The sequence below is a fragment of the Dreissena polymorpha genome, chromosome 6 (genome assembly GCF_020536995.1).
Source record: "Dreissena polymorpha isolate Duluth1 chromosome 6, UMN_Dpol_1.0, whole genome shotgun sequence".
Classification (NCBI taxonomy): domain Eukaryota; kingdom Metazoa; phylum Mollusca; class Bivalvia; order Myida; family Dreissenidae; genus Dreissena; species Dreissena polymorpha.
Window position 1 is genome coordinate 899,135 of NC_068360.1, and position 16,233 is coordinate 915,367.

The window sequence follows — 16,233 nt, forward strand, 5'->3', positions numbered from 1 at the left end:
TTTCGCTTACATGTTGACGCGCGTAGGTAGGACCGCATTACCGCTTCCGAAATGTGTATTCATACTATTGCCTTCGAGGAACTTATCTGATGTTTGACGGAAAGGGCCGAAAATGTGCGAGTGTGGGTTAAGTTCCCCACAGGTACTACTTTCCCGTTCCCCCAATTGTTTGCCGTACCTAAAATTTTTCGTACCCAATTTTTTTTTCGTACCCATTTTTTTTTCATCGCCAATTTTTTGTTCGTGCCCAAATTTTTTTCGGTCCCAATTTTTTTGTTCCCAAATATTTTTTCGTACCCAAATTTGTTTTCATACCCAATTTTTTTTCGCAAAATTGTTGTACCAAATTTTTTTTCGTACCAACATACACAATTGTGGTGATTGTGGTGATGTAGATAAACTTAACTTGATGCTTTTATATCCATCCTCTCAAAAGCATCGTCACACCAGTACTGTCAGTACTTCGATTGTTATCTCTAGCCATTCTCAGTTAATCTAAGCAACGCATGCGTGCTAATATATACAATGACTGGTTAACGCATAAATGCTATTTAGGTACTTTAACTGGTATGATAAGAATTTTACAGATTTTGTAAACTAGATTATTTAATAAATACCTTTCAGTGGTGGGCTGCACACGTAATATGTACGTATTAATAGTGAAGTTATCAAATACATTTGAGTGAAAATTCACAGGGACGTTGAAACTATTTTGATAATTCAAACGTGATGAAACAGAAAATCGGACTTTGAAAACCCAATAAAACCGGAAGATTTCTTCACTTGCAAATAAATCACGAATGGTCAAGAATGAAGTATGGGCTAATGATTAATATACTTTTTGGACTTTTTATTTTTAATTTATTTTTGGAATTAAAAGCCATTCATGGAAAATTTCTCGGTGGTACGATCTCTTGGATGGTACTTCAGAACAAGGTACTGATCAATTTATATGATTTAAGTTTAAAGTATAATATTGAATAATTTTGTTATTTTGTATTATATCGTACCAGACAATTTTTACTAAATAAGTATCCACAACTATTAAGAAATGTTGAATATGTAACTTATTATTATTTAACTTTCAGTTGTTTGTACAATTATCTTTATTTCTCTATACGATTTGATATGCGCTGAGGTATATCACATTTTTTGTATAACTATAATTATAATTAATTAATTAATGAATTAATATAATAATAATAATAATAAAAAAAAAAAATAATAATAATAATTTTATATAATAATAATTATAACAATAATAATCATAATAATAATAATAATAATAATAATAATAATAATAATAATAGCAATATTTGAATAGCAATATCAGAATTGGAAATCAAGCAGTTGTGAAAGAGATTTATATTTTGATATTGAATGTAAATTATATATCGAGAACGGTAGGATGCAGTAGTAGTCAACCTATTGTACCAACAACACCTTCGGCATTATTCCCTATAGCACTCTGCTACAATGTTAAAGGCTTAGTCTGGAAAAACTTATTGAACAACCATTTGTTGACAATAGTTCGTATGATCTTAAGTGATTCTTGTTGTCTTAAAATCCGGCCGTTTCCAAACCGTATCTCTTGACTTAATATATTTTATTGCGTTCTAACGAATACTACAGTAACTTACTTCAGAAGCATGAGCTATTATTAGATACAGTTAGTATACATTTTATAGAATTGTCCTGTATGGTATTTTTCTCGATGAACTCCTCTGCAAGCAGCTGGAGTTTCACTTCTTTATATTGTTTTTGGAAGTTCGTTTTTTTTATATTGTAATTTAATCTTTCTTATGAAGAGATAACGTCATGATGACATTTTTTTCCAATTCTTTTTCCTATTTTAAAATCGGGGACGTAGATGTATTATTAACAGAAAAACAGGTTACTGTCTGATCTTTTTGTAATATAATATGATATAATAATAATATAATATGTAATATATCAGGCAAGGCTGAGATTAATATAACGGCGAGGCTTGCCGAGCCGTAATTTTATTCGTGCCGAGCCTGCTATATTACAAAAATATCAGGCAGTAACTTGTTTTTCTGTTAATAATACCTCTACGTCCCCGATTTAAAAAGAAATAATGAAAAAATCGAAAAAACCTTCATTTTTAGCGGGAAAGAATATGATTTGTGTCGTTTGACGTGTTAATAATGACGTTATGAGCACGGATTCTTAATATTTGTAGAACATGCTGTTTGCTGTTTGTGTTGCATTTTGTGTTTAAAATATATTACACCTTGGTATCAAATTGTTTGTTTTCTTAAATCTGCGTCGATCCTATCATCGACTGATAATTATAAGAACTTGCTGTTGAACTGATATAAAACGAATATATCAGGCAGTGTCATATTAGGCACATATCAATGCAGCGGTATGATAAATAATATAACAGGCAACGCATGTTTTTTATTTTTCTCTTTGGTTATACTCGTATATTAAAATGCAAATGACCAAAGTAAATGCATAGTTAAATCATTACTTTTTATTTTAAAGAATAACTGAATTGTGTTCATGTAAATATTTTCAATATTCACATATGCAAGTGATATCTATAACATCGACATCAAGTTATCGGAATATACCTAATGTATCCTCATGCTGAAATGTTTTTAATAAAAAATGTAAACAACAATAAGGATCCAAATACAAATCTGGTTAATCCATCCCTTTGTGCACTTAAGCTTGTTTGATTTAAGGGCTTCATAATATAATGGATGAAACGTTAATATCTGGACCGACAGAGAAATATTGTGTTCTCGTAACATAACATAACAGAAGGTTTAAACATCTGTTATCCATGTTAAACATGCTACTATCCGTGTTTTCTAGCCTTATACGTGTATGCATGGCTCGATTTTTTAAATGTTTAATGTGTGCCGGTTTTCAATTAAGAAGATTGCTCTATCTGTAATTTTTGTTTGTATGTGAATACAGTTAGTTTATAATTACAGCTAGCGCATGTACTTGTTGTAACAGTTTAGGTTTGTAATTCAAACGTTATTCCCCATTACATATGCAGCACTAGATTCATTTGTATTTTAGCTGTATGACCATGTATGTAAATCCATATATATATATATTATTTATATTTATTTATTATATTTTTTATTGTTTTATTTATTTATTTATTTATATTAATTATAATATTATTGTTGTATTATTTTATAAGTTATAATGTTTGCACTCGTTTACAAATTATCCACTTTGAACAAAAAAACACTATCGACTTTCCGTTTGGTAAGTACAAACGTTCAGCAGATAATCATTTCATATGTTTAATTAACAAATAATGTTTGTTAAAAACTTCTGGAGACCACCTATAACATACTGTCACTCACAAACACCGTTTTCATTTTTTCAAATAAAATAATTAATCCTTGTTATGAATTATATGTATTCTTCTATAAAATGTACATGTTAGCATGTCACTTAATACACTTTAGAGGCGCTTATGTTCGTGATTGATGAAGCTGCATTGAAGAACGGGTATCTATAATAATATAAAGAAGTGAAACTCCAGCTGCCGGAGCAGTATTGAATTTTCATTAAAAACAATTAGTTGGTCCTTTATTTAAGGCAAGTGACCGATTGCCCAAACAGTACAAAACAGCACAATACAGCACAATACAAACCAACATAAACACAAAATATGAATAAAGCTGGGGTCACCGCCTTGGAACGGTCAATGCAAAGCATTGGGGGTTTAAACCTGGTTATAGAGCGCTCAACCTCACACTTGGCCCAGCAATATTCATAATACATTCAAGTGTAAATAAAATTTTACGTCATAGCATTGTAACTCAAATTAAACAATAATAAAAGGGAATTAAAACGCATTCAATTTAATTACTATTTAATTACTCAATTGCATTGAAGATACAAGAGTAACAGAATTACAACTTTTTGACGAACGATCAAATAAAACTATTAACAATTGTCAACTACATTCCTTCTTTATAGAAAAGATTTGAGAATGTAGAATCATAGAGTTAATATCTCAGATAATCATCGCGCAAATACAGGAAGAAGCAGCAATAATGGGTGTAAAAATTCCATATTACATAGCTTGGTTGTTTATGTGACTGCTAAACAAATTAAAAATAATTAAATCAAACAAGAAACGCCTATCAGAGAGAAAATATAAATAAAATGGAACGTTATAAACCCAATGACCTATGCATGTAGATTACAACTGGGAAAGTCGGTCGTATGACGTCACAAAAATCCATAATGGCGTAATGACGTGAACAAATTCCAAGGGCAGTACTGAATAAAAATATTAATCGGGCTATATTACTAATAAAACAAGTTTACGTGATTTAATATTAAGAAGCAAATTAATACAAATGGTAATTCCATTAAAGCGACATTATTGGAATCAAACAGTATATAGGTGTTTTGACAACTGAAGACAGAAATGATTTGATGTACGATTTGAGTCCAAATGTAGTTTACATGCAGATTTGTTCATACGACACAATGACACAATTTTATTCAACAGTGACAAATGCCTATAATGTAGTATTCATGCAGATTTGTTCATACGACACAATGACACAATTTTATTCAACAGTGAAAAATGCCTATAATATCACTAATGATTCCAAATTTTAAGGGAAGAAAGATATAGTGAATCGAAAACCATCAAACACGTGTTTTTAAGTACATAAGCATCGTATCCTTTTGATAAAAACAAGTTAATTAAATTGAAAAGTTTAATATGAACATTTGGTTTAACATATTTTAATTTGCGGACACGCTTCAAAACATCTCCGTAAAATGATGGATGGGAGATTCCATTATTTAAATGCCATTTTAAAGAAACATTATATTTTGAAATTAAATCACCATACTTAGAGTAAAATCTAGCAAATTTATTTCTTAAGTTATGATACAAAAAGCCTTGTTTTAGCAATTTTTTAGTTAATATTAGATTACGATCATTAAAATCTTTAATACACGAACATGCTCTGGCATAACGTACCAACTGCGAAATGTAAATACCATAGGAAGGTCCTTTAGGGATGTTGCCATCTAGAAACGGAAAATTCACAATTTCAAAGTTAAAATCGTCCCGTTTGTCGTATAAACTAGTTTTGATCAAATTATTATTAATAGTTAAATGTAAGTCTAAATACGCAGCGTCTGTATTGGATATACACGATCTATTTAAGACTAGTTCTTTTGGGTAGATTTTGTGAATATATTGTTCAAATAATGGATTATCTAAATTAAGTATGTCATCAATGTACCTACTAGTAAGGTTAAAACAATTAATCAAATCTACTTGCTTAGTTTTAGATAATTCTAACATAAATTCGCTTTCATAACAATATAAAAAAAGGTCAGCTATAAGTGGCGCACAATTAGTACCCATAGGAACGCCAATAATTTGTTTAAATATTTTACCATTAAATTCAACAAACAAGTTATCCAAAAGAAAAGTAAGTGCTGCACAAAAGTCAAGACCAGTCCAAATGATGTAATTATCTAATATCTGATTAGTTAAAAAAGCTGTTTTAGTGTTTAAAGCTAGATACAAACATTTCTCTCTAGCAAAAGTTTTTTCAATCAAAGAAACAAGTTTGGATTTTATTAAAGCGTGAGGAAGCGTTGTATATAGTGTCGAAAAATCATAAGTACTTACCTGCGACACCTTATATTTTTTATTTTCAATTTTATCAATAACTTCTAAGGTGTTTTTTATTGACCAAAATAGGTTAATATTACTATTTTCATAAACTTTATTACAAAATTTAGCTATATGATATCTAATAGCACTCAATGCAGATGTAAGATACACTGATAATTGTTTGGTGGTACAAGACACTGAATTAGCGATAAAACGACTTTTATATGGCGTCTTATGTAATTTAGGTATCCAGTAAAGTGATGGCAATTTCTTGTCAGTAATATTGACTATTACAATAAACTTTATGCATTGGGCAATATGGTCGGTAATAATTTCATTAGGTAGCTTATTGTACTCACAATATGATGTAGTTTGTGAAAGTTCTTGTGAAATAGTTTGAACATAAAACACTCGTCATATTATGATAACATTATTAGCAGCCTTATCAGCAGGAACTAAGACGAATTTAGATTTTAAGTTTTCAAGCAATTTACAGAGATTTTGTTTATTAAATTTAGGTGAATGTGGTAGGGCCAAAGGATGTGTATCATAAAAACATATTTTATTCATGGCCATACTAAATATTTTTGTTTTCCAATCATTGAGTGCAGTAATTTCAGCATTTTCCTTCCTGCACAATTTAGTGCAATAATCATGTAAGGAAGTTACGATATTCTTAATGCAGTCATCAAAATCAACAGGAATAGGCAGTCTGTACTTAGGGCCTCTGCGTAGCAAATTTCTAAGGTTTTTATTTTGAATGAAATTAAGGTCCCCAGTAATAACATGTCCAACTGGACCATATATATATTTAGAACTAGTACAGTCACATAATGTAGGACAATTTCTTATTACATTTAAATCTGTGGAAATAGAATTATAATTAAAAACGATACTTCTTACAGGTTTACTATATTTGTAGCAAATAAGTGGTGATTCAGTATTGCGGAAATAAGGGGGAATCAACCGACGTACATTTTTATCATTGAATATTTTAGGAAGGTCAATTAAATCAAGACCTTTGTTACAAAACTCAATTTTGATACGATATCTAGTTTTGTTAAGTACATTTTCAATAAAAGGTTTAAGATAGTAGTCAGTGATAATAAGACAACTTATCTGTTTGACCATGTAAGCTTTTGTTTGAGAACCTGTTTATTTGATGGAGCTTAAATGATTTGTCAACATGCATGGCACATTCTTTACGATTTTTCTGACACTTTGAAGTCTGACTCAATACAAATGTAAGGTCTATAGTGGTATTTTGTTATAATGCATGAAATGGTAATAGGTTTTATATATGCGTAGCTTATTTCATCTTTAAACCAATGCACATTTGAAACTAAAATATATGGACAAATTTACATTTTTGAAGTTTGAAAGTACATTTTTAATAAAACACATGCCTCTCGTTTCTTTTATTTTTCAAACACTTGATTTACAAGTATTGCAAAAGAAGTACTATATTATGTTTTTTCAAAGGCCTTGTAACATGCAGGATTCCAGGATGATATGATGTTTATTATTGAATTGTGTATGAATTGATCAATCATATTAAGCTTCGTCTGACATACCGCCTGGCATGGGAAAAAGGGACAGGACCTTGTGGCCCCGGATGTAACATCTTTGACGTAGGAAAGGAAGTATCATATTTCAGTACGGAAATTGCGTCACTTAAATGGGTGGACGGAAATGGAACCATTCTACATGACGTAAGCTACGTTTTGACGTCAGTCAGTCGATCAGATATGAATGGTTGGGAACAAGGGGAGGCAATATTTATGGCTGGACTTCCATCCACTCCTATGTTTGTTAGGTAAGATGCGCCCGAAGTTAAATTTATGCAACACTGAACATAATAGGTACAAATAAAGACGCACTGGCATTTGATAAATTTGATAAATTAAGTGATTTATGCATCTAAATTTATGTCAACAAAATATTCATGACATGCATTTAAAATCAAAACAAATCAAACCTATTATCACACGTCACGTCATGTCACTTGTAGATAAATTAACAAAAGGTTATCAAAGTTCGTACAAATGCAAATGACTATATATTTAATATGGATGTCAGGATGTGTCTTAAACCATAAATGGTTACCCATATTTCTTATTAAGCGCAATTTAAATATCAAGAGCCTCTTTCACACATAACAGTGGGGGATTTGAAGTCGTTAAACCACTTGGTTTTACAATTATTCACTGACTTTATGAACCACATTCGCGTGTTAAATGTGTGATATTATTTTATGTCATTAAACGATCATCTTTTTACGCAAGTCATGCACAAGGAATCACTATTTGTTTCAAAATAATAATCTACATATGTGTGCTATTGGAACTACATATTATAGTATATACAGAGCAAAATGATGATATCATTACCTTTTAAGTCAAAAGAACAACAAGGGTCCACACTTTAGATCTCTGCATGACATTCCAAAATGGCAAGACGTTGTTTTAGGATTTGATTATATCTACCGGGATAATTGTAGAGAACATAAAAACACAATGCATTTGACAGGGAATAAACGAACATTCTAAAAAAACTTTGCGAGCACGCAGAGTTAAATAGTTTAATATTTTTTATATTACCAGGACATTTTCCTTTATTGAAGTAATATTTTTGTATTTGTCTCATACATATGTTTTTATGCTTTTTATGTTAACGTTTTCCAATGTGTTTTTCTAGGTTGACACACATTCCGTGGATTATGTCGTCGAACACATTAGCCAATGATAATGGTATGCTGGAGACGGTGATAAGAACTGACTTGATAAGTGACAAGGGCACAAGTAACCAGAGTCCGTATTCTTCACTGCCGTCCTTTCTTGGGTATAAACTTTTGGCTAACAAATCATTTTGTAATTATGAGAGATGATGTCATCATTATTAATTATAATCCTTTTTTTACTTCAATCATGTATTGTTTATCTGATTAAGAGATATTATCTAAATGAATATTTTTCTCACATACATTTACATGACATATTCCTTTATGCAAGAACATATTTAACTGCCGTTAAATATTTCAGTTTCCACAATTATACCGAGAAAAATTGATACAAAATAGCACATTAACTTAACTTCTGTTATCATGTAAGAACAGAAAACTAATTAAACGTGCCAGAACAAAACCGAGTAACATAGGAAGATTCAAGCATGTCATCTTTTCTAAAGAGTTTCATTTATCTATTAGCAAATCATAAAGCTTAATTCAATTCTACACGAAAATTCGTTGTTACTCAGTGAGAAATGGAAATAAACATAGCAGAACAACATGTATTAAAGAATATTGTACAATGAACCATTTGCTTCATGTGTACATTCATGAATGCCTTACTGACATTGTTGTGGCTCCTGACTACACTATCTAGTTATTACGCTCAATCATAACTTTATAAATGGATTGCATCATCCTAGAATCGCGCACAACTGTACGAGCGTGATCGAAATCCCTGCCGAGGACCCGGATGGAGACAAGGTGAGGTGTCGTTGGGCGGAGCCGAGCGAGTGCGGGAGCGGACGCACAAATCTTCCAATCAACTCCGTCTGGCTTGATCCGGTTCGTGGCCGTATTAGGGACATTGTGCAATTTTAGTTCTTTTGTCGAGGTGACATCAACATATTGTATAGAACAAAACGTTTCAAGAAAACACATAGAGACAACATTGCAAAGATCCTATTAATAATCAAGTGCTTGTGTTTTTATCGCCCTGATTACGTTCACCTTTAACGACTAAAACCAGACGTTTTGTTGTTATGTTTATATCTAAAGTGAAGTTATAACTAGATAAAAAACAGAAGTAAAATATAATAATAAGTGTGTAAACCTATATTACAATGTTTTATATTTATACTATTGCCTTAGTCGCACATCAAAAACACAATCGATTTTTAAATAAGTTCCACGATATTTTTTCGTTTTTAAGAGTTGGATTCTGAATAACAAAACATGCGTTCATGTTTTTTAGTCCCACAAATAAAACTTTGGTTACACATTTTGTCCATAAAACACTGTATTGTTCATTTCACATGAGTAGTGATGTCTGATTAAAAAAACAAAACAAATACACACACACGCGTCCGACGTCGTCAGTTTATTTTGTCGGTTTAATGAGCGCCATCAGTTCATTGTGAATATTTAAACACATGCCCTGATATTAACAAACTTACTGATGTATGCGGCCAGACCGCTGACAAGAAGAACGTCAGTTCATAAAATACCTAAGCTTAATTATTTCAATAGTTAAAATGCGGTAATATATTAGGGTTGAGCCATTTGGTTTCTATTGAAGTCTCACACTGAATTAATTAGCCTGATCAAACAGAATGTTTTTCTTTGGGTGAATATGCAATCTTTGCATCTCTGAAATTTATATTTTAATATACCATTTGTTTAATCAAAAGTGCGTATTTTTATCAGTATATTTTCTTACGAACGCAATGCCTATATTGAACGTATACCCCATATCGGATTAACATGAATAAATTTGTAAAATGCATTAACAGGGCACATGCAAAGTGACCGTTAATACAGCAGGATATGATGTTAACAGCACCTACCGACTCGCAGTAATGCTTGAAGATTACGTACCATACAAGGTGAATGTGGGGTCTAAACAGCATAGGACGGGAACTGCGCTCAGCAAAACGCCTTGGCAGGTAGAGTCTCCGAGTTGTTATATTTATTTCATATTTATGTTGTTGAGGCGATCTAAGAAAAAACGTAATTGTACACAACAGTACATTTATTATGCAAATTTGCAGATGAAGAATGCAATTTTCTGTCCCAAAAGTAGGGATATTTGTTTTTACAGAAATATATTTGCATAAAATGTATTTAAAGTTCATATTATAAGGAATTTTTGCGATCAGTTATTTAACGATGACTTGTGCTCTCGTGAATTAATATTGATTCATAATGACTGAAAGCATTTTATTTGAAAAATTTGCAAGATGACCCTACGAATAATACGAGTGGCGTGTGACAATACACTAAGGCCATACTTTGTGTTCCCAACGTTGAAAGATAATGCTCGAGTCTTTTATTCAAAAGACATGTATAGAGCCAGAACACCTGTGCATATTTCGTACTATCTGACAACACTTAAGATCAATGGGTGAGTGACAATTATTTTTATTATACCTCACTTTTATTTACAATGCTAAACTCCCATAGGCCATCGTGACATAGAAATACTGTCAGACCCAGCGGGAATAAATTTACTGTCCAAAATATACTGTATCCCGCCGCCATAGCAATCACGTGCCACCAGCGGGAAAACATTTACTGACAAAAAATACTGTATCCCGCTGCCTTAGCAATCACGTGCGGAATGTTCGAAAATTATACCGTCCCATTCGCGCATGCGCAGTACGCAGTTTTGCGTGTCCGTTGTATTTGGATAATTAAAATATCGATTGCAGCTGAAACTGTGCTGTAGAATAGATTAATGCCAATATTTTAGCTTTGACAGGAGTCAAAAAGAAAATCAATTTAATTTACTGTAAACGACACGCTTACCTCAAAGGCAACTTTAATCCAATGCTAATAACAATAAAGTTACAACGATATACACTTCCAGTGTCTGTTCTTAAGGTGTTATGCATGACAAACACACAATCCGAAATACGTTTTGGATTCGTTCGATGCTTTAAACAAATATTTTACTGTAATAAAAAAAAAACCACGTCCATATTGTTGTCCCAAAATGTTTCGTCACCGAAATGACGTCACACAAGTACGTCATAAATTGCGTAATCAAGTGATGAAAATAAAATACGGAAAGCTGGTTATGTAATAGATCTACAGTATATTTTTAAAGAAATAATTGACGACTAAGAAAATTGATGGGATAAATTGATTACTAGGTCGGTGCCGAATAAAGCGAAGTTCATTTTGCTCTGCCCGTAAATCTGAACCACTCAACATATTAATGGTTGTTCATTGCTGAAATTAAATTCAATTATTGAATATTAAAATTGTTCATGGTTCATATAAATTGTTCATTTTTTAATACTTTATTAGGTATAATAAAATAAATATTACATGTCTGACAGGGTGACAGTAAATTTGTCAACTTTCGGAAAAATACTGTCAACCTTGGCTTCGCCTCGGTTGACAGTATTTCCTCAAGTTGACAAATTTACTGTCACCCTGTCAGCCATGTAATATTTATATAATGTAGGTTTCGAAATACAACATTCTTTAACTTGATATATTTACGTTGACATATCACTGTTAACAACCATGCAATTTTGTTATATATACATGTAAACCTCATGCAATAAAACTTCCATGCAATCATATGTTGCAAGCACAGATATTTTTTAACAGTAAGTAAACTAAAGTTATATGATTTTGATGCACAGACATGTCTTATTAATAAGTTATCTTTGCGTGTTATATGGTAATCACATTATAATAAAGATAATTACAATATACAGTATGTATTAACATTGCTTTCAGAAGCTTGGATTTTATGATCAGTGGCCCGAGTTTTATGAAATATGTCTATGAAAGCGACGACTTGAATAGAACAGATGTTATGAAGTTGAGTGTATACTGGACACCAAAACCTCCTGATCAGATAGCAGACTTTCAGTTTTGTGTTTGGGGCGTTGATACTATGGGGTAATTGTTTATGATGTCAGTTTATTTATTAAACAAAATGTTGTTTCATATTTGATCCCTTTATAGCCGTTGTTTTATATAATTGTTATATTACAATTAACTGTTATTTAAATAATTTGATTGCAAATTTGATTTCCTCCAGAATAACGTCGAAAGCAAAGTGTGTTATAGACATAATATTTGGTAAGTACAAGTATTTATTTATATTTATTTATTTATTTATATAAGCAAAAACACACAATACTTTACTTATTTATCATGACCCGTGTATATTAATCTATATTACAGCTGCTCTGTTTTAGAATACGATTATTGTAATCAAACGCAATGTGAAAATAATGGAACCTGTCGGAATATATTTGACAATCCACTAGAAAGTTGTGTGTGTGACACTGGATATGTAGGCACAAACTGCTCTCAAGGTACGTGCATGGTGTTTTTTATGATTGAACATGTTTGAAAATGAACATATGTTCACTTTGACATTGTGTCCGTAAATACAGACACGTTATTGTCAAGCATTTGTGCATATCCGAAACAAATAAAATGTTTTTATGATGAGTATTTAAACTTTAATCGTAAACAGTGATAACGAGAATCAGGTCTATCATAATTGTTGGCTTGTGATAATTGAACATATTATACAATATCATATTGCCAAAACATGACCAAATGCACACACACTGTCTTCATTTCAAAATAATAATTATTTAACCAAATAATTCTAGCATTACAGTGCCATGATGCTCCCTGTTTGAACAATGGAGCTTGCTTTCCCGCGAATGGACCCTTCATTTGCACATGTGACAGAGGTAAAGTCATTTCGATGACATAAGAACGCTATTATTTCAAACTCTTGTTAAATAGTAAAATTAGAATGCTTTACCTAATTAATTTTCCAACCTACACATAAGTATATTTTTTTCTTTTGGTGTGATATGGTGTTTTGTAATTGATGTAAATGGAGACAATACATATTTTCACTAGCGCTTTGCATTTTGTAAACCAACAAAATTATCGATTAAAGGATATAGGTCAATAATATATCACTACTTCACTACTTAGCATAAAATAATGATATTTAATTTTGCATTTTACCATACAAAACATATTGAATATTCGGTAACAAAAACGTAATGCTGAAAAAATACACATGAATTGTATTCTCCAGTATATCTAAATTATAACTGTTTGCTATTGTATTCTTATCTTAGAGTACACAGGCGTTCACTGTGAGAATCGTATCACTGCCTGCACCTCCGCACTGTGTCAGAATGAGGGCACGTGCCTGTATCAACCAGGATCATTTCAGTGTATCTGTCCAGTAAATTTTACCGGTCATCTTTGTGAAATAAGCTGTAAGTAGAAATATGCATTTACATCTGTACGTACTTAAATCCGTTACGGATCAGACGTTTTGATTATTTCTATAACAGGCATTCTAAATGTATTTACAAAATTCGTTATAATAAACCTGTCATTTATTTTCGCGTTAAAACATGAGTTTACATAAAAACATACATAAACGCATAAAGCACAGCCATATATTACAATAACACTTCAAATTATACGGGTAACTCGTCGGCTCTTATACATAAAACTTTATTATAAATGTATTATAATTATTTTAACTGTATATTTGTATAGCTTATACTGGTATGTATGTTTACGTGCAAACAAAACAAACAACATTGTTTACCCACAAACCAGTTACGACAACGACAAAGTCTACAATAGTGTCTTCAACAAGTGTATCTAACACCATCAACCACCTTACATGAAGATTCTTTTGATCAGGTATGACCATTTTTCAAAGTTTGAGTTAAGCTTAATTTTAAGAAGGACTCAATGTTTGACTCGTGTTTCAAATATGTTATTTTAAAGCGCTCATAGGTCAGTTTATACATGTTTGTAGAAGTCGATAAAATTGGCCGTCATAATTTTAGAGCCACTCAATATATAATAGCATGTTCCTAGATTGTGTGCTACTTTTTCTTTCACCTTGTGCTTAATAAATATCTATATCAGTATATCTTCTGAATATGTATATATTTTCATATATATGATTCTAGCATACTCCGCTTTTCTGGGGAATAATAGCCGTGCTGTGTGCGCTGGCTGTGGTGGCTCTGATTGTTGCCATCGTCATTGTGAAGAAGAACGTGCAAGTGAGGCATCAAGACACCTCTGCATCCGCATCCACTCCAGTTACGCATATATTTTAAATGTTGGACTCAACTTTTAAACAAAAAGCTTATTATAAAATAGTTGTTTATGAATGTCATTTTGCATTATACTGTCGGTGTAATGCGGCATAAAATACTCTAATAAAGAGTGATTAATGGCTACTTGGTAGTAAATCGTCAATAAATATTCTTATGTTAAACTTTATGAGTTTATATGAAATATCGTATAAGACTGTATATAATTTGTGTCTGTGTTAAGATTTTATGGCGGAAAAACATCTAGCTGTTATTCAATATCATCTGATAATTTTTTTTCGTTGATATCATCATGGGTTATATGAGGTAAATCTGTTGACAAATTCTTTCGATTTTCTCGAACAACTTACGCATTATCTCAGTGAAGCTGTTGGCAATCAACAGTAAAACCGGAAATTTCATAAATATGTTTTATCAATATTGCGAGATTGAATGCCAGTAATAAAAAAATACGTATTTGATACATTTATAATTGATGTACACACGTTGGTTGTAATGTTATGATTTAATTTTCACAAACACGAAATTTATGCTTTTATTATGAAACACTGACATTCTTTTTAATACTCTTTAACGAGGTATAAAATCATCAAATATAAAATATTAAATATCCAATAAAAACTACGTCGTTATCTTACTCCCATCTATTTTATGTAAGGAATCAGACAGTATGAATTATTCAAGATATCGCCTTAAGAAACAATGAATAACATTTTACTGAGTTAAGTAATTTTAGTTAATTAAGTGTTCAATGAACGTTCATAGATAGAATCATTCTAGGTGAAAATCGTTTTTGTTATTAAAAAAACAGTTTTATAGTTGAGTGTTGTGAATTGATTTCTAAAACTGACCTTTCGGTTGTATTATTAAAATTCCTGTTGGTATAACACGCCTTGGAGATTAAATGTCTATATGAATTTCAATTCATTACTGCTTTTCTTCCGAGATCGAATGATAAGACATACCATAGTCATTTTGTCATAATAAATATCCAAGTAATTATATTTGGCAACCAAAGCCTCATGCTTGTATTTATTTTAATAGGGTGAATAAAGTGTTAAACTACTTTGTTATTTAACTTAATATATTGAACCGTGTTGTTCATTTAACATTTAAAACATTGAAATAGTATTTCGAGAAGAACTTTCCCAATCGACCATTGACATCAACATTGTCATGCAGGTTCTTTGGTCAATACACAGAACATATACATATGCGAATCGTATAAAGAAAAATCTAGCAAAGCTATTATGCTAATAAATGAGAAATACATTACAAATTGAACCACTTTTAACCATATGCATTTTACTGAACGTTTTCTTTGAATTTCTGGAACTAAGTTCAGAACATCACCTCATGGTTTGTTGCAAAGTAAACCACACGTATTTTTCTGTTTTATATCAAGAAAACGAGTTTTGGGTCGTGGTATAATTAAACGTAGTGTATTCAAATTATGTCGCATCAGTTTTATTACTTCGCGATATATAGACGAATATGCAGACATGAAAGCGCATTCATTCCACAGAATGCACGAACACTGTACAGTAAACGACTTATAACCTGAATAGAACAGTTCAATGCATGCTTAGATGGAATTTGTTTAAATTAAATTAAATTGTCATAAATCTCATGTTATTATGATAACGCTGGAAAGTATTTGGTGCGAAAGCAATATATAATTGTCTGTATCCTTAGCACGAAATTCACTTACACCACTG

The 16,233-nt window shown here is 31.4% G+C and overlaps 1 protein-coding gene across 3 annotated transcripts; it reads left to right on the forward strand.

Moving 5' to 3' along the window:
• The first annotated feature begins 473 nt into the window (after positions 1 to 473).
• Positions 474 to 15,583, forward strand: LOC127834550 (uncharacterized). Of its 3 annotated transcripts, none has more exons than XM_052360537.1 (13): positions 474 to 936; positions 7,210 to 7,466; positions 8,348 to 8,491; positions 9,080 to 9,221; positions 10,169 to 10,321; positions 10,616 to 10,779; positions 12,129 to 12,293; positions 12,436 to 12,476; positions 12,596 to 12,715; positions 13,022 to 13,105; positions 13,508 to 13,651; positions 13,941 to 14,090; positions 14,366 to 15,583. In XM_052360537.1, exons 1-12 carry the CDS (start codon positions 811 to 813, stop codon positions 14,072 to 14,074), a joined length of 1,674 nt encoding a protein of 557 aa, XP_052216497.1. In that variant the 5' UTR covers positions 474 to 810; the 3' UTR covers positions 14,075 to 14,090; positions 14,366 to 15,583. The 3 variants fall into 3 exon arrangements, with proteins under 3 accessions (XP_052216497.1, XP_052216498.1, XP_052216499.1); XM_052360538.1 differs by having other exon boundaries at positions 14,004 to 14,090; XM_052360539.1 differs by lacking the exons at positions 13,022 to 13,105; positions 13,508 to 13,651; positions 13,941 to 14,090; positions 14,366 to 15,583 and having other exon boundaries at positions 12,582 to 12,715.
• The last annotated feature ends 650 nt before the right edge of the window (positions 15,584 to 16,233 follow it).

Excerpts from the sequence above, each read along its gene's own strand:
- LOC127834550 (XM_052360537.1), top strand. The coding sequence starts at position 811 with ATGAAGTATGGGCTAATGATTAATATACTTTTTGGACTTTTTATTTTT. Across the intron at positions 12,294-12,435 it reads TGGGGCGTTGATACTATGGG|AATAACGTCGAAAGCAAAGT; the intron begins GTAATTGTTTAT and ends GATTTCCTCCAG. Across the intron at positions 12,716-13,021 it reads AGGCACAAACTGCTCTCAAG|CATTACAGTGCCATGATGCT; the intron begins GTACGTGCATGG and ends AAATAATTCTAG.